Source organism: Piliocolobus tephrosceles, chromosome 1 (assembly GCF_002776525.5).
Source record: "Piliocolobus tephrosceles isolate RC106 chromosome 1, ASM277652v3, whole genome shotgun sequence".
Taxonomy (NCBI): Eukaryota; Metazoa; Chordata; class Mammalia; order Primates; family Cercopithecidae; genus Piliocolobus; species Piliocolobus tephrosceles.
The window spans coordinates 31,712,411-31,735,172 of record NC_045434.1 but is presented as its reverse complement, the minus strand read 5'-3'; the positions used below and the strand labels follow the sequence as shown (position 1 = coordinate 31,735,172).

The following is a 22,762-nucleotide window of genomic DNA, read 5'->3' as shown; positions in this document are numbered from 1 at the left end:
AGTTATCAATGAGCAAAACAGTCAGAAATCCCTGCCAATGTGGAGTTTATATTCAAAAAGAACTAACCCAGAACAATACGCCAGCTATGTCCTAGACTCTGTGCTTCCCAAGAACATATCCTTAGCCCATGACCTTAGAAAGTCCCTCATTTTTTCTTTTACACATGTCCCTGCTAACCCAAGGTCCTGCTTCATGTATTCAGGAAACAGCAAGGATGCCAGTGCATCTAGACAGAGTTAAGTCAAGCGGCTGGAGGGGAGGCCAGGAAAATGAGAGGGACAGTGGACTATGGATGGCCTTGAAGGCCATTGTAATGACACTGTCTTTTACACTAAGTAACATGAGAAGTCTCTGGGGGCTTTGAAAAGAAGAATGACCTTATCTGACTTGAGCTATCAAAGGATCCCTCTGGCTTCTGGGGAGAATACTGACTTTAGTGAACCAAGAGTGAAGGTCACCTAGGAGGCTGCTTCAATGGTATATATGCAAGATGGCAGGGGTGCAGGCAACTGCGGCAGTAATGAAGGTCATGGAGAAGGCTGGCTTTGGAGCTTTCATCGGTAAAACTGTCATAATCTGCTGATGGATTCAATGTGGGATACAATGAATGATTTGTTGGCTTGTGGCCTGAGTAATTTGCAAAATGGGGTGGCCATTTATAGAGACATCTATATCTCTATAGATACAGATATCTGAGGGATAGCTGAGGGAGGGAAGCATTTGCAGTAGGGAGTCGGGAGAGGAAGAGGACCAAGAGTTTCCTTTTGGATACATTAAGTGGTAGAGCCAAGATTTGAACTCATTCTTATCTAAGACTGTACATTTCCACTTTTTACCTCTATGTCCTAAGCAGCACTATCAATAGCATTTTCCTTTGAAACGAATAATAATAATAAATTATAAATAAAGTGTGATCTGAAAGGTTACTGTGACCTGAAATCCAGCAGCAGTAATGGACAGGAACTAGAGAGAGAAACTGGTCTCGAACTATTGCCTTGTGAGACAATAGTCTCACTGTAACTGTGAGCTCAGAGCCAATAGTCTCACAATAGTTTGCCACTTGTGGGCCTCCAGGAATGACAGGGCGGACAATTAGGATGCAGGCACCCACCATCTGACCCTATGGCCAGGGCCTCTGGAGGCTCCAGCAGGCTCTAAGAGGAGAGTCAAGGAAAAGAGTGCAATGATAGAGAGAACTCTCTCCGCATCCTGTTACAACTTTCGGTGCAAGATATGATCCTGCATGTCATAGGGAAGAGATGACAAGAGCCATCCAAAACCAACATCTCAATCTGGGGAAATTAGTGACAAAGTGGAAACGGAAAACTAAGGGTACAGGAAGAACATCCTAGTAGTCCTGCTCTTGAAGTTCATGACCCTCACCTTCTCAAAAGTGTCCACATCTGTACAACCCCATGTCCCAGCAGTGCCTCCCACCCCATCTCCCTGCCCCAGATCTGTGCTTGCTACCATTGTTTCTGGGACCCACAGCAGAGGTCTGTGGCTTTGTGGGGTTGGTGCTGCCTGTGTGTGTTGAAAGATATATCACAGCCAGGCACAACAGCTCATACCTGCAATTCCAGCACTTTGGGAGGTTGAGCTGGGTGGATCACTTGAGGCCAGGAGTTGGAGACTAGCCTGGCCAACATGGCAAAACCCTGTCTCTACTAAAAATACAAAAAACTAGCCAGGCAGGGTGGTGCACGCCTATAATCCTAGCTACTCGGGAGGCTGAGGCACCAGAATGGCTTGAACCTGGAAGGCAGAGGTTGTAGTGAGCCGAGATCACACACCACACTCCAGCCTAGGTGACACAGCAAGACTCAGTCTAAAAATAATAATAATAAGTAAAAATAATAAATAAAAGTCAATAAATATAGGAAAGATCCATCACGTCCACATGGGTGGAAAGAGGAAGCAGCAACCAGCCCTGTAGCTCCTTTCTTCCCCAGAGTCCCAGAGCTCTCAAGGGATGGAGAAGAACCAGGAAAGAGCATCTTGGGCATGAAGAGTAGGAAGGTAAAACTGAATCATATTATGCTTAGGGTTATAGGAGACCTGGAGGTTTAAGGAGGTTTAAGAGAGGAGATGTGACTTCTCCAAGCTCACAGTGCCAGTACAGCTCTCAGCCCCCTGCCTTCCCTTTTCTCTCAGTTCCCTAACCACAGCAACTCAACTGAGAGGGGGTCTTCACAGAGCTTGCTCTCCTTAACCATTCCAATGATTGGGATCAGGTGCTGAGACACAGGAATGGGAGGAAGGCCTCAGAGATGGGACCCCCATGATAGGACATATTGCTGGAAGAGGCCAGCTTTGCAGGACTGAAACCTCTCTCTACCAAAAAGGGATCTGGAGATTATGAAACAGTTTTTCCATGCAAGAAAGTCTTTCAGCAGCTGCAGCAGCTGGCTAAATCACAGATGAGCCATAGCTGTAGCCTCTACTACAAGACAGGCTCTCCCCACCCCAGCCCAACATCCTCCCCAGGCTGTAACTTCCCAACTGCTGGACACCAGCAGCCCTGGTGGGACTTTTCTCAGGGCCATTCAAGGTCAGAGAGATGTTTATAAAACTGGATAAGTGGAACTCGCCTATGAATACATATGTTAGTTAGAATAAAGGTGCACTTCACTTCAAAGAGATCTAATTTGCAAAACCTAAACACAGTATATGGAGGAGGTTAATTAGAAGCTCTGTTCACATCAGGAAAGCTTATTCCACTTTATAACATGATTCGCCACAGGGTTGGGTAGGGAATGGCTGTCTTCAGTCTAGGCTGTAACATCCAACAGCCCATGTCCACCCTTGAGTATGTAGTCACAGGCATTAGGAACAGGTTTCTCCACTCACAATGGCCACCTGTGAATCTCCCAGTTGGTGCAGTAGAAGATGGCACCGACGGGATGTAAAATCTATGAGAAACGAGCCTGGGGGAGGAAGACGCAGGGGCAGGACCTGTGTCCATTGATTTGAAGGTGGGTTCATGGGAGAGGTGCCTTGAGACCACAATACCTACAAGTTCTGCACTCTTGTTTACACATACCTCCTCTAATATCTTTCCACTGTGGCAACAAAATTATCCAGAAGGCACCGTTTGTATAAAATGCACTCAGAGAGGGCAACCCTTCTTCCTGTTGTCCTCCAGCTTTTCTTCTAAAAACGTTATTGACTTTGATTTCAAGTGAACCTGAGTTGTGCCAGCTAGCTATTCACTAGCTCACCCTGAGTCTCCTAAACTTTGTAGGCCTCAGTGTTCTCACATGTAAAATGGAAATAATAATGCTTGCAATCCTATTGATATTATAAGGACCAGACATCATATTTACAAAGTCTCACAGTGTACAGAAGCCCACTAGAATACAGTGGTCACGCAAATGATAGAGATTGTTGCTGTTGTCCAGATGCTGAATGTGTGTGTTGGTGGCTGTGTGTGAGACAGGAGTTCTGAATAGTGACAGGAGCTCAGCTTAGGACATGAGGGAGTTTCCAAAGTTTTAGGGGCTAAGCCATTTCAAACGGAACACTGTGTTTGGAAATCCGTAAGAAGTGAAAAAGATATTAAGAAAAGCAAAACTGCTATTTCACAGCATAGTCTAAGGAGGAAAGTTCTGAGAAAATGGATGACAAGTGAATATTCTAGGCTATAAGCTCTGCTGTGCATGGGAGCCTGTGAAATTATAACAAAGCAAGCATGCTTTGTTTTATACACACCAGGGAAAAGCATGAAGCTATTAACAGAATACCATCATCATAAGAAAAGAGAAAGGACTTTAAACTCAATTTAAACTCAACTTAGTCCAATTCTTCATTTTACAGATAGAGGACAAAAGAATGACATCACCTCTCAGTTAGTAGCCTCCCTTTCTTCTCATTCGATGGGAAGCATAGCTGTCAGGGTATGATGCAGAAATCCAGGGACGTTCCCCCTCACAACCCCCCACAGATACCGGCCTAGCCTATGCTTGCTGCTCCTGAAGCTGACGTGCTTCTGAGGCCGGCCTTTCTGGAAGGTGTTCCAGTGCACTTTGAGTGTGTTCGGTTAACAGGGTGAGGAATTTCAGTCAACCATTTCCCTGTCATGGTATTAGTTACACTGGGTTCCTCATTAAATGAAAAATCCCTGAATTGTGTCGTTTCTCCCCTGCACATGCTTAGGCTGTTCTTAAGTTCCAGCATCCTTTTCCACCTGGTGGGATGCAAAACGTTTGGAGAAAACAGCGACTCTTCTTTTCCCTTAAATTACTTAACAGTCTAACCAGGTTTAAGAGTGTTTCCTGACCCTGTAAATTACAGTGTCTTTTTCTTTTTTATGCTGGTAAAACACATGACACAAATTTATTTGCAATCCAATAAAATATTCTATCCTGGTTTTAGGATATAATTGACGATAAAAACACTTTTGAGTAGTAACATTCCAGTATATGTGAAAGGCTAACTAGCAATTCGAGGCCATATGTGATTAAATGCTCTCAGACCTCAGAGGCAAATCTGGCTGACATTTAATGAGGTCATAGAAGGCTGCAGTGGAGAAACTCAGCACAGCCTGGAAGGATACCTCACGTTATTGCTGTGATCCCCTGAAGGACAAGGACCATTGCTTATCAGCTCTGGAAATTTCTAAAGGGACCAGGTCTCTTTGGCCCAGATACATCCTGCAATAAACATTTGTTGAATTAAATTAATTTGTGGCTAGAAATAATAGCAAGGGTTTTCTAGGCTGAGTAACAACACTTGCAGAGATAAGTCTTCTGTTAGGAAACCCCAAGAACAGTCTGGCCACAGGAAGGCTTTCCCTGGGGAAGCAATGAGAATAACAATGGCCCAGGCTGCATGGACCACGGAGGCCAAGATAAAAGCATTATGCTTCCTCCTCAGTCCGTGAGGAATCATAGAAAATTTTTCAGTTAGGAAGCAAACAGTATGAAAATTAACCAGAAATAATGGGCAAGAAGGATGGGAGGTGTGATATTATGATTTGTAACAAGAAACACATTTGGTCTTGGTTCCCTGATTCCTGGCACACAGCTCCTAAAAGCCTTGGAATCTCCAAAGTGAGGTGTCTTTTGTATGTTAGTGAGATGACTGCTGTAAGGGGTTGGAGGATGCTCCTGGATAGCCTCAGAAAGGAGGTGGTTGCCAGGGAACCAACCTTGTGATTAGGGGATTGGAACATCCAGCCCCACCTGCCCACGCTACTAACAAGGGGGAGGAGAGAGGCACTCACAGTTGCTAAAGGTTGAGTTAATCACCAGTGGTCAACGATGTAATCAATCATTCCCATATAATGAGGTCTCCATGAAAACCCAAAAGGACTGGGTTCAGAGAGCATCCTGGTTGCTGAACATGTGGAGGTTTGGGGAGGGTGGCACACCCACAGAGGCCATGGAAGCACATACCTTGACCTATGCATCTCTTCCATCTGGTTCTTCACCTGGATCTTTGTAATATTCTTTATTACAATAAATAAGTAAATGTAAGTAAAGTGTTTCCCTGTGTTCTATGAGCCGCTCTAGCAAATTAATGGAACCTAAGGAAGGGAGTCATAAAAACCCCCAATTTATAGCCAAATGGTCAGAAGTACAGGTCATAACCTGGGGACTGTGACAGGCATCTGAAGTGAGGAAAGTCTTGTGGTCTGGGCCCTTAACTTGTGGGATCTGATGCTATTTCCAGGGAGGAATGTCACATATGAATTGAATTATAGAACACCCAGTTGGTGTCTGATGGAAAACTCCCTGGTATATGGGGAAAAATCACTTCCAGAGGTGAAATGTTCTGTGTTGACTGTGTAAGAGAAGAAAAAGTGTTTATCTCTTACAGGAGGGTAAAAGTGGGAAGCACTTTAGCTTTGTAACGTGAAAGGAAAATAAAAAACTCGGGACCCCAAATCACTGTGCCAAGAGGAAAAAATTAAGCTGAAAGCTGAGTTATGCAAGAAGCTGCCTTTCCTTTTGTTCTTACACAGGCTACAGATAAAAGGTTAAATATCTCCACACGTAGCTACTCCGTGTTCACCTTATCCTATGAAAAGTGCAAATTTACTCAACACACAATTGACTATCCCCCTACCTGCTCCTATTCTCTTCCAACATGGGAGTTAACACACCCTCCCTATTTCCTTTCCAGCCCACTTTTCCCATTTAAATACTGAAGCCCTCAAAATCATCTCTGGAGAAAGGTACAGACCACAGATTGTTTCTGTGATTCCATGTTTCTTTCTCCCAGGCATGTCCTTCCTTAACCTTGGAAAAATAAACTTCTAAGTTGATTAAGGCCTATCTCAGATACTTTTTGCTTTACAGTAGCTAAGCCCAAAGGCTTACACTTGGGTATCCTGGGTTCAAATCCCAGCTCTGTCCTTTCCTGGCTGGGCAATCTTGAGCTTACCTTCTCCAGTTTTCTTATATATGGCAGAGAAATAATAATAGTATCTACTTCATTGGATTGCTGTGAGAACCAAATGAGATATTCATAAAAAGTGTGTAGTGATTATAATGCCTGGCACTCAGTAAGCTCTCAATTAATTCACAGCTACAGGGAATGCCACTGGAGGCACAGAAGTACTTACCATTTTCCAGCTCATTAAAACGGTTCACTAGTCCACTATTCAAGCAGGCTGTACAGTCCACATTGTCTAGTTTGTAAATTAAGTTATATGTTCTCCACTATAATTGCCCAACTCTTTCATACTGCATATAAGCAATCTGTTAGGCAGCTGAAATAGTGAATTCAATTCTCACAGCATCTCACCCCTTATTCTCTCCACCATAACCAGCTATTTCCAGGACTGAATTGGAAAGAACTAAAAAACTTTTCAAGAAAGACTCAAAACTCAAAGACTCCTTCTTTACCAGCTCCAAGGATTGGTCTCCCCAAGCGGCACTATGTTCTAGATCACGGGTTTCCAGCATGGGGAAGGCAGGAGCACAGAGTTAATGAGGAAGTTCACAATTTAATATGGACTCAATTATTGGTTAAAAACTAAAAGTTACCTAGGATGTCTCATGTGTATGCCTACCATGTTTTCAAATTCTGATCTGATTAATGAATTACAAACTTATTGTCAAATATGACTGATTTGTAACCTTTTATCACTAGATATTTTCTGAACACACAGATGACAACATACCGCTATTCCCATGTGAGGGTTTTTAATATCTCTTGACATTTTAGAGGAGTCTACTAAGTGTGGTCATCAAGAAAAAACACAGATGTGGCAAGAAGAAAATTATAGATCACTTGTATTTAGGGAAAAAGGAGCTATGTGCCTATATCCTAGATAATAAATGTCTTAAAAACAATACAGCGATAGAAGCTATTAAAATAAGCAGAAGGGTGTCAGATACGGTCTTGTCCTTTGACTCCAAGACCCTGGGAGAGATTTTCAATGGCAAGAAAAATTTGAAATAGGAAAAGTTTGCTTCCCTTTTCCTGCCTAAAAATAGACATCAGTAATAAAGGGATAGACTCTCTCTACATGCAAATTCCAGAAGTGGCTTCAGCCCCAGCCACTCTGGGAGATGGACTTTCACTCTTGTTGCCCAGGCTGGGGTGCAATGGCACGATCTTGGCTCACCACAACCTCTGCCTCCCAGGCTCAAGCAATTCTCCTGCCTCAGTCTCCAAGTAGCTGGGATTACAGGCATGCACCACCACGTCCAACTAATTTTGTATTTTTAGTAGAGACAGGGTTTCTCCATGTTGGTCAGGCTGGTCTTGAACTCCCGACATCAGGTGATCCACCCACCTTGGCCTCCGAAAGTACTGGGATTACAGACGTGAGCCACCCCACCTGTCTGCAAATCTCAGAATTCTTATCCAGAGAGGAGTCAGCCAAGAAAAATGTGAGAATGCAAACATGATTAAACGTCCATAGTGCCTCCAAGTAGCTCTCACCTGTCCTGCCATTCAGGAGGATCGGCTTGCCTTCCAGCATTCCTCGCATGGGCACCACCGTGATCTTATATTCGGTCCCCGGGTGCAGACCTGGAAACAAGCAGGCAGTGCGGGACATGAGTGCAGGCCCCAGACCCCTCTCCCCAGCACGGCTCCTCCCCAGGATTTCTCCCATGAGGGAAGATGAGGGGTTATGCTTCCTCCTCCAAAGACGAATCTGTATCTGCAGGCGGCAAATAAAGCCCTGCAGGAGCAGTGGAACATGAGGAGTCACTGAGGGGGCTTACTGGCTGGGGACAGGAGTAGGGCATCAGAGCAAATGAGAAGACGCCAATCGAAATGCATTTCAAATACTCTCTGGTTCTTCATTGGGCCACCTAGCACTTATTTCTCAATTTTATTTATAGGTCCAAATGTGTTTCTGCTCTCAGCAACCCTTTTCCTTCCAAAGTATCTCTCCTTCTCAATGTAATATTTAGCCTAATTTTTTCCTATTTATTTATTAGAGACAGGGCCTCACTGTGTCACTCAGGCTAGAGTGCAGCGGTGCAAACACGGCTCATGGTAACCTCAACCTCCTAGGCTCAAGGGATCCTCCCACCTCAGCCTCTTAAGTAGCTGGGACCACAGGCATAAGCCACTATGCCCAGCCCTTTAAAAAAAAGAAATTATTTCTCTGTAGAAGCAACTAGAATTATTGTTCCTTGGGCACAAATATTCAGACTCTAATGGTAAAAGGCAGACAAACAGCAGCTTGTGTGAGGCACACACCCTCATTCTTCACTCTGCAAACACTAAGAACCCCAAAATGTCCTGTCAACACAGAACTCAAGGAGTGGACGGCAGAACAAGGCTCCAGGAGGGAATTCACTATGAAGCTAATGAGCCCTACACTTTCGTGGGTCCATTCCAAGGCCTTGTACCTGATTGGGTATTCATGATTGTGTGTTACTTTTCTTAAAAAAGAGCCCTGAAATTGTACAAACTTCAGGCACTGCCAAACTTGATCCATCCCTGCAGCCTTGTCTCCTTAGCAGCCATTTGAGCTCCAGCTCTTGGCAGCATTAGCTCAGAAATCTGAAACGGGGAGCCATCCCTGCTCACTGCACCCTGCTGTCCTCCACGCCTCCCAACACAACCCCTTCCGTGCATCATGCTCAACAAACCAGTCTCAGTCTCTCTCTCTCTCTCTCTCTTTCTCTCCCCTCCCGCCCGCAACACCCAAATACACAAGTTCCTCCAAAAGGAATATCTATACACCATCAAATCCATCCTGAGACACAGACAGGGTCTTCAAGAGAGTTTGCTGACTTGGAGAACATCTCACAAATATAATCTGTTGACAAGGTGCTCTGGGATCAAGTTCTGGAATGCTGGGACAGAGTCTACAGGCCTCCCGGGTGGGCTTACATCTGGCAGATTCAAAGATCAGATTCAAGTGTGATTCCTAAGGCCCCTGGACTCTCTGTGCACACTTGAGCAGTGCAGATGCCAGTGCTCTCTGCACACACTATCCCCACCTCTGCATCTACAGTAAACACCCCACGCTCCAGTGATGGCTCTTACCAGTGATGTCATATCGGCTCTTGGGGTCACTGCTCTTCGGCACAGTGACCTCAGTTACCTCCTGCCCTGTCATGGGGCCGTATCGTAGCTTGTAGTAGTCCACCTCGGTCGAGGGGTTTTCCCACTCCACATCGAGGGAGTGCTCAGTCTCCTCTGTCACCCAGGCAGTGCCAAGCGCAGCAAGGTCTAGGGCAGGGGTGAGGGAGGCAAGAGAAACTGGTGAAGAGCAGAGGTTCTGAGATTCTGTGACAGGCTGTTGGTTATCAAGTCAGCTCCCTTTCTTGATATCTCAAGAGCTGGCTTCAGTCCCAGGACACAGTTCTTAACAGGTGTCTTTGAGCTACCAAGCTGCTGTTTTTCACATATTCCACAGGCAGACGGTCTTTTGGGAAAGCCTCCACTTCCCCATCCCACCAGAGGCCATGTGGTCTTCCCTGTCCACACTGACTTTGGTCAAGCCCAGACTGTACCTCTCAGGCTGGCCACCCAAATCACTCAGTCCAGAGCTCAGACAGCTACAGCCCTGAACTAAAGGCCCACTCTTCAGCTGCAGAGCCCCTGCCCTCTAAGACGACCTCAGGATAAGAAGCTCAGGCACTTCCATGGAAAGCGGAGAGAATCCATTTCAAACTTTCTCGAGAACAACATTGATGATCCAACAAGCTCCTTCCTTCATCTCCCAAACTGCAGCCCTTGCCTCTCAGATTCTCCTCTAAGGATGAACCCTAGGCAAAACTATAAAGTAGGTGAATTTTAACTCGGTCCATCTGAGTGTCCTTCCTGCTCTTTCTACCAAATTTTAGCTCTTCCATCAGGTACCTGGTATTCTCATGCTGCCCAATCTGTCTGTCCTGTGAAGGAAGAGAGTTAGTGCATATATTTATTTATAGTGAAGTATTAACGGCTAAATGTTTACTCTTCTACTCAGAAAAAAAAAAAAAAACATGAAATTACAGTGATTAATACAAAGGAATGGCTCATTGCTATGGCTCTAAGGGGAGAGCTTTCCTAGGGGATGGGAGGACTGGGGTCTTTGAGAAGCAGTTTGAATTCCAACAGCCACATCCCAGGCTGAGGGAGCCTGGCCTTCTAAGCTTGGAACAGGAAAGCCAAGGCCCCCCCAGTTCTCAGGCTTCCCCTCTTCATCAGTCACGCCCCTACCTTCACCTCCCTGGAGGTGTCTCCACCCAAGCCAACTGATGGATGACGCAGGACAGAGAATTAGTGCATCAGGCCAGGTGTGAACTCAGTGATCTCAAGGTCCCCGGGCTCTGAACATCCCTGATTCACTCAGTTATGGATAAAGAGCCTCACAGAGCCTTTTCTCTGAAGCTTTTCCTCTCACCCACGGGCTTCCATCTGCCAGGTGCTGTTTTTAGACTTCCATTAAAGATGGAATTCCCTGAAGGACAGGTCAAGAGGTGAGTAATAAACGTGACTTGAGGCTTATAGAAGAGTTCCTACATGGTGTAAAAGAATTGGGAGGGAGTCACAAATGAAAAAGCAAGGACTTAATGAGAATGTTCCCGATTATGGTGGGGATGAATACCTCTTGTCTTAGGCTCCCCTGAGGAGCAAATAAGAATGTGTTTAAGCCGAATCAGATTAGAAGGAAAGAGAAATTTCACACTAGCAGAATTTTACAAATCCCGAGAGCAAGATGTCGCGACGAGTTGCTAGGACTTTCAGAACAGACATCTCTATGCTGCACTGGGAGGCTTTGGACACAGTGCTAGCTGTACCAGAGGTAGCCATAGACAAAATGGGGAAAAAGAGAAAAGCAGAGTCTGCCAGCCACAGCAGGCCTAGCTCTCACAGTGAGGACTTGGTGACTCCTATTGAACATAAACCATTTCACAGGACATCACTGTCAGGTCACTCTTGACCATGTAGATCAAGACAAAAGCAAGACCCTTCCATGATCAACTCTGAACACAGACAAAAACATGACCATTGTCCCAACCACACAAATAGCTAAACACCCACTCTCCTGACTACTATGAGTAACGACCACTTCCGTTACAGTCACCAACTTTAGCCTCTCAGAGGGGAGAGGTTCTCCCCACTTCTTGACAGCACCCAATCCCTGCTTCCTTACACCTTCCCCGAAATTACATAACACCGGCCCAAATTCTCTAACCAGTCCTTTCCAACACTGTCTACTGAGACACCCCTATGGTCTCCCATAGTGTGCAGTCATCCATGCTAGAACAATCAAGACACCCAAGTTGTTTAACTACAGGGGTGCTCCTGGGGGTCTTTAGCTTGAGGGTACTGACAAAGGCAATCACATGTGGTGCCCTCATGATGACCAAGTCTCTCACAGTCCTTTCCAACACTGACCCATCCCCACCTTCACCCTAGTCCCACCGCCAAAAAGGACAGGCAGCTTGATGTCTCTGCAAACACAACTGCATGCCAAAGTTCCATCCATCTGTATCTTCCTAGATATTTCCCTAGAAGTTTAGGGCAGGATGGAGGTAATACATTTTTATCAGTACCTAGAACAGTGCCTGACAAATGGTAAGTGTTCAACAAAAATGTACTGTGTGAAGGAATGATTCAGTCATTCAACCAACTATGTTTCTCCAAATCCTTGAAGATCTAAGCTGCTTTAAGAATGTTCACAAGGAAACAAGAATGTTTAAAGAATAAGCAGTGATGCTTATCCTTCTAAACATTTTGGTGGTATTTGCTGGTGCATAGGAGGTTCCGTTTCTCCATATCAAGCCTCCACCATCCTCCATCTTGTTCTGTACCCCAGGCTATGATCTCTGTGAATTGAGTCAACCATTTTCCCTGACCCTCTGGCTTCCAGGTTCAGCTAGCAGGAATAATCAGCAGATCAGAGGGCAGAAGACAGAATTCTGTGGAGACACGGTGGATTGCCTGCATCCCTCTACCAAAACCATCCCACCAGGCAGCTCTTTTCTACAGTTTTCTCTGGATCCAAGTACCAACGTCTATCCCTTGCCCCTTCAGGCAGGAGTGTATCCTTATTGATGCAGGTCTTCGTATTTCACTATCCAACCCCCACCCACACCTTTGTGAACAACTTGTTAGTTAAACTTTGAAATTTAAATTACCCCATTGGCGTCATGTCTTTCCCACTGAGATGAATCTAACTGATACAGGTGGTGGCTTCAGCAGCCTCTCACCCATACGGACTTGAACTTTCTGAAGGGCTCTGGGGGTTCAGTGAGGGACTGGGGATGCAGGTCTACCCTTTGATTGCTTATGAGAAGGTGCAGACCCTACTAATCTCAGGGACAGAGAAGACCCCATGAGCCCCCATCTAGCAGGTCTTCATGGGCTTAGAGGACCCAGTAATCAGGGAGCAAGGAAAGAAGAGAGAGAACTGGGACTCTTCAGAACCTAGGATTGTGGCAGCTGTGTTTTTCAAACTTCAAGTCAAGGCAACTGCCTGACGGGTATTTGTGGGAATAATGAAAGAAAACATTTAGAATGGGGCCTCTCCTGGGAACCCTGGGGCATCAGGTGGCTTCCTCACCTGTGGTGGCAAGTAGATGCTGCGGGCTGCTAAAAATGTCTTTCTTGACGTGACGCAGGGTGACTATGTACTTGGTTCCAGGCAGCAAACCGAGAATCTCGTAGCTGTGCTGCTCCTTGGGCACTCGGATCTGCTTCCCAGAGAGCTCCTTCCCCAGGGGGTAGTAGTTGAGGAAATAGTGATCCACCTGGCTGGAGGGCTCCCAGCTCACCAGCAGAGAATCCTCTGTGCTCTTGAGCAGTTGCAGGCCCTGTGGGGCGACCACTGCAGGCAGAACAGGAACACGGAAGAGAGGGTGAGCAAGGGAGGCAATCCAGACCCAGTGAGTATTCCCTGGGCACTATAAGGGTGGGTGTGCAGGATGCAGACCTGTGTAAGGCGCCATTCCCGACCCCCAGAAGTTATTATCCGAACGACAGGTAATTAATACTAACCCCCTCACCACACGCACACACTCACACACAGCCATTAGATCACAAGACCAGCGGTCCTCAAGGTTAGGGCCTCAAACCAGCAGCATCAGCATCACCTGGGAACTTGTTAGAAATGCAAATTCTTGCCGGACGCGGTGGCTCAAGCCTGTACTCCCAGCACTTTGGGAGGCAGAGATGGGCGGATCACGAGGTCAGGAGATTGAGACCTTCCTGGCTAATACTGTGAAACCCTATCTCTACTAAAAAATACAAAAAAAAAGCTAGCCGGGCGAGGTGGCGGGCGCCTGTAATCCCAGCTACTCCGGAGGCTGAGGCAGGAGAATGGCGTAAACCCGGGAGGCGGAGTTTGCAGTGAGCTGAGATCCGGCCACTGCACTCCAGCCCGGGGACAGAGCGAGACTCCGTCTCAAAAAAAAAAAAAAAAAAAAAAGAGAAATGCAAATTCTTAGGCCCCATCGCAGAATCAGAAACTCTGGGATTGGGACTCAGTAATCTGGGTAGGCTAAAGGAAGACACCCCCAAAGGGAACAACGTGTAATTGACAGTTAAATGCTGCATTGGAAAGAAGAGTCCGGCGGCCTGAGGGCACATCTCCGCTCTCACCCTGGGCACAGTCCAGGCCTGTGAAGCCCTCCTCGCAGTAGCACTCGCCCGTGTCGCAGAAGCCGTGGCCGCTGCAGTCGCCGGGACAGCGTCGCTCGCTGCAGTCCTCAGACGTGAAGTCTTCGTGGCACTGGCACACGCCGCGCACGCACTCGCCGTGCCCGCTGCAGTTCTCAGCGCAGGCCGGGTAGCCGCAGTCGGCACCCACGTAGGGCTCGTGGCACAGGCAGCGCCCGTCCACGCAACGCCCATGGCCGCTGCACGCCCCGGGGCAAGCCAGCTGCTCGCAGGCGGGGCCCTCCCTGCCCTCTTCGCAGTGGCAGCTGCAGGTTTCCAGGGAGAAGGTCCCGTGGCCGCTGCAGCGGCGGCTCAGATCTGGGAGGGAGAGGTAAAACAGTAGGCTGGGTTGAAGGGTTGTGCGAGGGGATCTCCTTCCTTTGAGATCAGCCACACAAGACCTAGAAATCACTAGCCCCACTCTTAAGGGTCTGGTGATTTCTGGGTCTTGCACGGCTCTTTTTTGGAGGATGGGGGAGCTCCACAAGGTAGAAAAGGTGTTGGCCCTTTCCAGCCTGGGCCAGGCTTTCTAATCTGTGACATCTGCAAACGTCTCCTCCTTTCTCTGCCTGAAAAGGCTGCAGGACCCACCCTTCTTTCCTTTTCCTTCCCATGTGAATTCCCCCTGTTCCTTCCTCTCTACATGGTGGTCATTATTTAGTGCCTTCCTATGGAGGGGCCTTAAATGCTCCACCCTGGCCAGCTGTCACTGTGGGGCAGGACTCCTGGGGGGAAAGTGAGATCCAGGCAGGTTGGAGTTTGCTGGAACTAGCAAGGCTGGGACCTTGTGAAATAAGTCCAGATTGAAGCCTGGAAAAACGAAACTGCAGAAGCCACAAAATAGCCTACTCTTAACTATGGGTACTGTGGAGAAGGGAATTAACCAGGCTCCCCTCTCTGACCCTACACAGCAAGAGGCAGCTGGCGGGCGGATGGGTCAGTGCAATCTCCTCTGTGGCCCACCTTCTGCTTCTCAGAACACCTTCTCTCCTTCCTAAAAATGCTTCCAAAGTGGGGCTCCTCAGAGGCAAGTCCATGCTGGTTATTCATGGCAGTGTCCCTGGTGCCGAGTTCTGTATCTGGATCTGAAGGTTAAGGTGCTCTTAACCGTAGCAATTCCTTCAGGCATGAAATCCTATGCCAAAGTACTGTTCATTATCGTTGGATCAGCCTGGGCAGTTTATGTTTAAAAGTGACGGGGAATGGGTCGGGGGAGAACCTTCATTATTTGGAAAATTAAATTGTAATTATTTTACAATTGTAATTGTAATTATTTACTAATAAGATAATTATAATTTACTGATTTGTAAATTCCACTAAGGACCAGGAATCTTCTGTGCATCATCTCTAGTTCTCAGAACTATACTAGTTGATAGAATTATCCTTGTTGGACAGTTGAGGAAACGTAAGGGATTTGCCCAAAGTCACACAGCTAAAAAGTGGTAGAACTGGGATTTGTAAACTGTCCTGTCTAGCTCCAAGGCCCTATCTTTCCTGTGTATCTCATCGCTTCCTCTTTGAATAGAGCTTTGATTCACAGGCATGACAGCCCCTAGAAGCATTCCCATCTGGAAGCAATAGGCCAGGAGTCTAGACTCTCTGCAAGAGATGCTGGTCCCTCCCTGCTCAGCTTCCAAATGCTCCCTGGAGCTAGTACCAGTGAATAAATGAATAAATAGCAGGGATGGGCCCCGTAGAGAAATCCTAGAATGAGAAGTAGGAGCACGCCAGAGTCACAAAGTGCTCATGAGGCTAGTGGAACCCCTGGCACATAATAATAGGTGCTCATCAAATGTTTGTTGAATGAATATCAGGTGGTGAGCTCACCAGTAGCTCCCTGGCAGCAGCGCTGGGCACTACACTGTTCCTTCATCTCCACCATCTCTTCCTCCAGCTTTTTCACCCGGGCCAGGAGGTCCTGGACACTGCCTGCCAACTCGCAGTCCTTCTGTGGCGTCTGAAGGCGGATGTTGTGCCTGAAGACGATGTTCTGTTCCTCCCCAGCCTCACCCAGGGCCAAGAGTGAAGCTCCATCGTCACTGAGGGGCTGAGGGTCAGCCTCCACCTGAACCAAGGCAGACTTGGGCACATCGATCTTGTAGGTGTGGCTGACAGTGACCTGTTGCTCCTTGTTGCTGCAGCTGGGAGGTTCCAGAGTGGCTGGGGCTGAAGCCACCAGGAGCACAGAGCCAAGCAGGAGCCCCAAGGGGAAGCGGAACATCTCCTGGAGACTCATCCTTGGAAAGACAGCGAGCAGACCCTCCAGGATGCCTGTATTTAGAAACATTGCAAAAGAAAGCCATGGAGATGTGCTGAGGGAAGCTGGCTTTTTTACCAGATTCTAAGAGCCCACAGGAAGCTGAGAAACCAGCAGAAAGAACTCATTCTATTTCTCCCAAGGATCCGAACCAAATTACTTTCTGTTCCTGCCTCAGAGATTGCATATTCCTGCCTCCTGTCTTTGCTTATTGTTCACACTGCCCAGGATGCCCTTCTCTTCACCTCTCATTCTAGGCTCACCTGCACTTACTAATAAGAAGAGCAGCTCTCTTATGTTGACAGCCTATTGTGTGTCACGCTTTGATCCCCCTAATTCTGGATCTGTACAGCAACCCGAATATTATCCTCCCTCTTAACATCAACAATAAGAGCTGCACATAGAGCACTTGCTGTGTGATAGGCACTATTCTAAATGTTCTAAGTGTTTCACATTTATTAACTCATTCCATTCTCACAATTGTTTGTGGAATATACTATGATTACCCCCATCTTATAGATATGGAAATGGAAGCACTACTACTTTAAATGACTTGCCAACCAGGATTTGAACCCAGGCAATCTGACCCCAGAGTCCATGCTCATCCCCACAATGCCATGCTGCTTTGCACAGATGAGGAAGCTGAGCAAGTTGTCCTGAGTCCCATAGCCAGGAAGAGCAGAACTTGTACTCAGACTCACGTCCACTGACTGCAGGAGTCTTGCTCTGTCGCCCGGGCTGGAGTGCAGTGGCTGGTTCTCAGCTCACTGCAAGCTCCGCCTCCCGGGTTTATGCCATTCTCCTGCCTCAGCCTCCGAGTAGCTGGGACTACAGGCGCCGCCACCTCGCCCGGCTAGTTTTTTGTATTTTTTAGTAGAGACAGGGTTTCACCGTGTTAGCCAGGATGGTCTCGATCTCCTGACCTCGTGATCCGCCCGTCTCGGCCTCCCAAAGTGCTGGGATTACAGGCTCGAGCCACCGTGCCCGGCCAAGAATTTCTAATAAAATTACCTGCTCCACAAAGTCTTCTCTCCTGTCCCCCTGCCTCATCCAGCTAGAGACTAGCCTCGCTTCTGCTAAGCATTCAGAGAAACGGACCTGTCCCTCACTGCTGGTTTCTTGAGTGCTGGCCTGGTATTACAGTTACTCTTGTATGCAGCTTGTCTCCCCACTAGGCTGTGAGCCTGTTAAGGACAGGACTGATTCATCTTGGGGCCCTCCTGGGGCAGGAGCACAGCCACACATGCTGAGAGGTTTGGTCACTGTTTCTCAAATCTATCCGTGCATGGGTGGCCCGCTTTGTCAGTCAAGCAGATGACCTGAGATGGGGCTGGCGGTTAGGTTTTGCCTCCTCCCTCACCAGGAGGTGGTGTCTTCACCACTGTCAATGAGCAGAATAACTCCTCTCTCCAGCCATTTCCCCTTGCGCCCCCAACCCCCATCTGGGATGGCCCATTCTTTGCACACTAACAAGTTGAGGCAGGACAGACCACAAGAGACCCCACTTTCACCTCGCATTTTGCTCACAGGAACCTCAGTCACAAGACACATCCCAGTTGGCCTTGCGTAGCAGCAGTTATCTAGAAACTGATCTGCAGAGCTGTCTCTTGACAATGGGTTTCTGTAACCAACCTAAGACCTGCAATTATTTATGCCAAAGTTTGAAGTCAGGAAACACAGTCCTTTCCTGTGGTCTGTGTTTTGCTTGAGCCCAGGCTCTCTCTGCCTGTGGTGAGAGGCAGTTGGGATACGGTAGAAAGGTACCTCAGACAGGCTCTAGGATGTGCATCTCTAAAAGCGCTCCTCATCCTGAGCCTCCGCCTCCTCATCTGTAACGTGGGAATGACAGCACATCACCCCTCTTGGATATGGACAGCAGTGAGCACCATGTCTGGCACGTGAGCAGGGCTCAGTCAATATTTTGAGATTTATTTTGTTTTCAATCAAGTACTGAATGTGACTTCCTTTTCTTCCTTATGTTTTTTACTATAAAGAATAATGCCGGCCAGGCACGGTGGCTCAGGCCTGTAATCCCAACACTTTGGGAGGCCAAGGCGGGCAGATCACTTGAGGCCAGGAGTTCAAGTCCAGCCTGGCCAACATGGTGAAACTCTTTCTCTGCTAAAAACACAAAAATTAGCCAGATGTGGCGGTGCACTCCTGTAATCCCAGCTTCTCAGGAGGCTGAGATACAGAATCGCTTGAACGCGGGAGGCGGAGGCTGCAGTGAGCCGAGATCGTGCCACTACACTCCAGCCTGGGCAACAGAGCAAGACTCAATCTCTAATAATAATAATAATAATGCCTAGATTGAAAGGCATCTTTCAACTATATTGATCATAAAAGGAAGAAATATTTCCAGCCACTAAGCCAAATTCTGGTAATATGTAAAATGTTTTACTTTTAATAGTCATAATTCATTTAGTATCAGGAAGTTGAGGAAACAGGGGGCGAAGAGCCCTGGGAGAATAAAAGAAGAGGAAGACTCTCAATAGTATTAGATGCTAAATGTTATTTATTGAGTTGCTGCTATGTGCTAGGCATTGGCTAGGTGCATTAATCCATGTAATTAATCCCCAGAGCTGCCATGTAAGCTCAGTGTTCCTCCCCTCACTCAAAAGGTAAGGAAACCAGATATGAGAGGTAAAGTCATTTGCCAGCGGTTGCCCAACTAAAAGTGGCAGAGCCAGGATTCAAACGCAGACCCATCTGATTGTAAGCCTATGCTTGCTCTGCGTCAGTATGACGTTCTGATACAAATGACAAAAGAGAGCAGTTAGATACATGTCCCTATGCAATGCTTTCATCCGTTATACATGTTGTACCCAAGGGATGTGCCACCACTGTGAATTAAACAGAATGGTACCTATGAAGAGTTTTTCTTTGTATTACCCCTTTGGCCTCCCACTCCTTCGTGGCTCTTCCTATCACCAAAAGTATGTATTGTTGATAATAATAAGAGCTCACTTCTTCTGAGCACTGAGTGCATTTCAGGCACTGGACTCAACACCCAGCAGATGGAATGAAATAGTCAATGGGACACTTCTTGCTGTCTTGCAACTTGGATCATGGGTAATAAGTGCCTGCACATTTCTTTTCTTTTCTTTTTTTTTTTTTTTTTTTTTTTTTTTTTGAGACAGGGTCCCATTCTGTCACCCAAGCTGGAGTGCATTGGTGCAATTACGGCTCACTGCAACATCCACCTCCTGGGCTCCAGTGATCCTCCTACCTCAGCCTCCTGAGTAGCTGGGACTACAGGTATATGTCACTGTGCCTGGCTAATTTTTGTGGTTTTTTTTGTAGAGATGGGGTTTCACCATGTTGCCCAACCTGGTCTCGAACTCCTGGGCTCAAGCAGTCTGTCCACCTCAGCTCCCCACCGTGAGCCACCGCACCTGGCGGTGCCCACACATTTCAAAGAGAGTGTGCTACTGGAGGTTTGGGGGTTGGGGTGAGGTCGGGGTGAATGAGGCGGAGTGGCAGGCAAAGAGACCAGTGCCTGATTCTGGCCCAGAGGAATTCACAGAGGGAAGCTTGGCTGGAACAGGCTGCATGGCAGACAGAGGAAGGGGGCTGCAGTGTGAGAGGCCTGAAACTCAGACTTTGGCAAGGCCAAGTTGATGTCACAGAAATGAGGCATGTTAGAGCTGCCAAGAGGGCAGTTGAGGGCCCGAGCTGAGGTGCATGTCCACCCTTCAGCAGGAGTGTGCCACCCCAAGGGGGCGACTGCAGGAGGACATGCTCAGTGGCTGGGAAGGGGAATATCTAAAGATCCCACAGAAGCTCCCCACAAAGGAGGGGTGGCCCAGCACTGGGAGCATTCGCCATAACAAGGGCATCCAACGGAGGGAACCACAACAGCCCCGGTAAAGTAAAAACGCCCTCTTCTTCTTTTCTAATCCCCACCTCGCCCCAGGCAGCAGCAACCTGGTGAAGCCAGAAGCAGCCATGCATGTTAGGGAGAGAGAAATGGAGGGAGGAAAGCACCAAGCCCCTTCCCTCCAGCTTCTCTGCAGGTTCCAGCATCAGGTCTGAGCTGAGAAAGAAAAGATGTGACCTGGATGACAGACTGAGGCTCAATACTGAAATGGACTTGCCTTCCTTCACAAAAGCAATTCTCTTCTAAGACCAAAAGCTACCAGAAAAGCTCCGGAAGCTGCTTGAGATTTGTGTCAGAGGATGGAGGGAGTGGGAAGCCAGGAGAATGAATTGGAAGGCAGGTGTAGGATAAAAATAATGATATTTCACAATGGCCATCCTTAAACGTTCATTGCAAAGATAAAAGCCACACACTTTTCTCCACTTGATCCCCAGGATAGGAACTGAGGCTCAGTGGCATCGAGCAACATGTCCTGATTATGCAATTGATGAGCACACGGCCACAGATGCAACCCCAGGTGCACAGTTTCCAGCAATGGAGCCATTAACCCCTGTGCACTTCTGCCGCTCCCCAGTAACAACTCATATTGATCTCTGAAGCACCTACTGTGTTCATGGCAGCATATGAGTTTCCACTATCCAAAAATCTTCTTCCTGGGCAAAAATAGAGCTGAAAAAGCAGACTTCCCTGCCCATGCTTTCCATCCCACCCCCCACCCCCAGCCTGAGACACAAATGGAGTGCAGATGGTTTTCTGAAGAAGTTCTCAACGAACGCAACAAAAAAAAAGCCATGGACTCTTGCCATAAACCACAGCAAGGCTGCCCAGAGCCCAGGTCTACAGCATTTGTTTTTGCAGCCTGGAGTATGAGAAACCCCAGAAGTCCCTGTTGGAGCCCTTGGTGTTGCCTGTCCTTCTGATTTGTAACAAGATGTCCTCATTAATTACTGCCTCTCAGATTCCAAAAGTTGCACTCAGATTTTCCTGGGTAGGTTGATTGTTCGAAAGAAGATGAGAGCAAGGGAAATCCTCAGCCTAACACCCTGTCAAGTGTAATGAGAAAGAAGAGAAGCCTGCTGGCTCGCACTTCAACACGTGGCAGGAGACAGACTCCTGTTTAACAGCAGGGAAGGATGACTTCATCAACTCTTTCAGTATGCACAGCAAACCACAGGCTGAGCTCCGCGACAGTGGGGAGGGGGCAGAGAGGGCAGAAGATTTTTGTGAGCAAAATGCAGGATGATACATTTCCAAATAGGGAGGATCATTCTACTGAGGGGTATTTTCCCATGGAAAGTTGGGTCAATTCTTCAGGGATGCATGAAGCAAAGAGCATTTACATGCAGGAAATGTGTATGCAGGAACCACAGAAAACCAGTTGTCCCCAAGAATCATTGTCTTCCAGAGGCTAGTCATGTCTTTAATTCTAACTGCAGGAGAGGTGTTGGGTGGTGTGGGAAGCTGGGAGGGAGGGATACATTAGACTCAGGAACAAATGCTTCATTGTATTGCTTTTACCAGAAAGGCTCTTTGAGGGGTACACGACTGACCACAGATGGTCCCCCTACTTCTGCCTTCAGATGTTGCAGGGCTCTATGCTTCTGCTGTGTTCTCTCTTGGTATCTGCATCTACCCCTGTGGCTTTAATTTCCAGCCAAATATTGACAGCCACCAAATCTGTATGCATGTTCCTAGCCCAGGCATCCTCGTGAGCTCAGAGATGACAGAGATGGCCATGACTGTGTTGATCCCCTCTGTATCACCAGCCTCATAGCACGGTCCTGTCAAAGTAATATTTTGTGAAGTAAATAGTAATAGCCACTGGATTTGTGTGTGTGTGTGTGTGCGCGCGCTTATTAGATAACAGACATTGTGCCAAACACTATAAAAATTATCCTCATTTAATCCTCAAAATCCTGGGAGTCAGTTGATATCATTCTTTGTGACAGGTCCTCAGAGAAGTTAAGTAATTTGCCAAAGGACACATAGCTAAAAAGCAGCAGAGCTGGGATCATACACCAGGTCTGTCCTCTACCCACATCTGTGTTCTTTATCTCTCTGTTATATGTCCTGTATATATAAAAAACAAAACAAACAAATAAACAAACAAAAAACACCAAATGTCCTCCGTTCTGCCACGTGTTTTTAAGAGAGGGGTTTTTTTTCCTGAAAATAAAAGAAACCCAAGGTATAAATTGGGTTTTCAGTTAAAAATTAATAAATCAATAACTAAATCCTGTGCCTGTACTTCCTCTGAGTGGTGCCAAGGATGATCCACTGGGAACATGAATTGCATTTCCCTCATACGGAGGTTAAGTCCCAGTCACTTCTCATGAAAAGCTGGAGAATTCCCTTCCTAGGAAACACCAAAGTGCACGGAGACTTCTGTCTGCAGGGGCAGATGGCATCTAAGCCTTGGCCAAGGAAGGAGGATGGCCCCTGCATCCTGATGGTCCTCTCGGACCCCAGGGGTGAATGGTCTCTGTGTCACCTCATTTTCCCCAAAGAAGGACACACACCCTGGGTCAGGAAAAAAAATACTACTTACGCCAAAGAA

The 22,762-nt window shown here is 47.2% G+C and overlaps 1 protein-coding gene across 1 annotated transcript in view; it reads right to left on the bottom strand.

Moving 5' to 3' along the window:
* The window catches only part of TNN (tenascin N), a 72,648-nt gene that overhangs the window by 46,407 nt on the left and 3,479 nt on the right, over window positions 1–22,762 (bottom strand). Inside the window, exons 2-6 of the mRNA XM_023207215.2 lie at window positions 15,896–16,339; window positions 14,012–14,386; window positions 12,975–13,238; window positions 9,464–9,649; window positions 7,898–7,987 (exon numbers count right to left, since the gene is read on the bottom strand). Of these exons, the coding sequence (XP_023062983.1) occupies window positions 7,898–7,987; window positions 9,464–9,649; window positions 12,975–13,238; window positions 14,012–14,386; window positions 15,896–16,304 (1,324 nt within the window). The 5' untranslated portion in view covers window positions 16,305–16,339. The remainder of the gene's footprint in view (window positions 1–7,897; window positions 7,988–9,463; window positions 9,650–12,974; window positions 13,239–14,011; window positions 14,387–15,895; window positions 16,340–22,762) is intronic.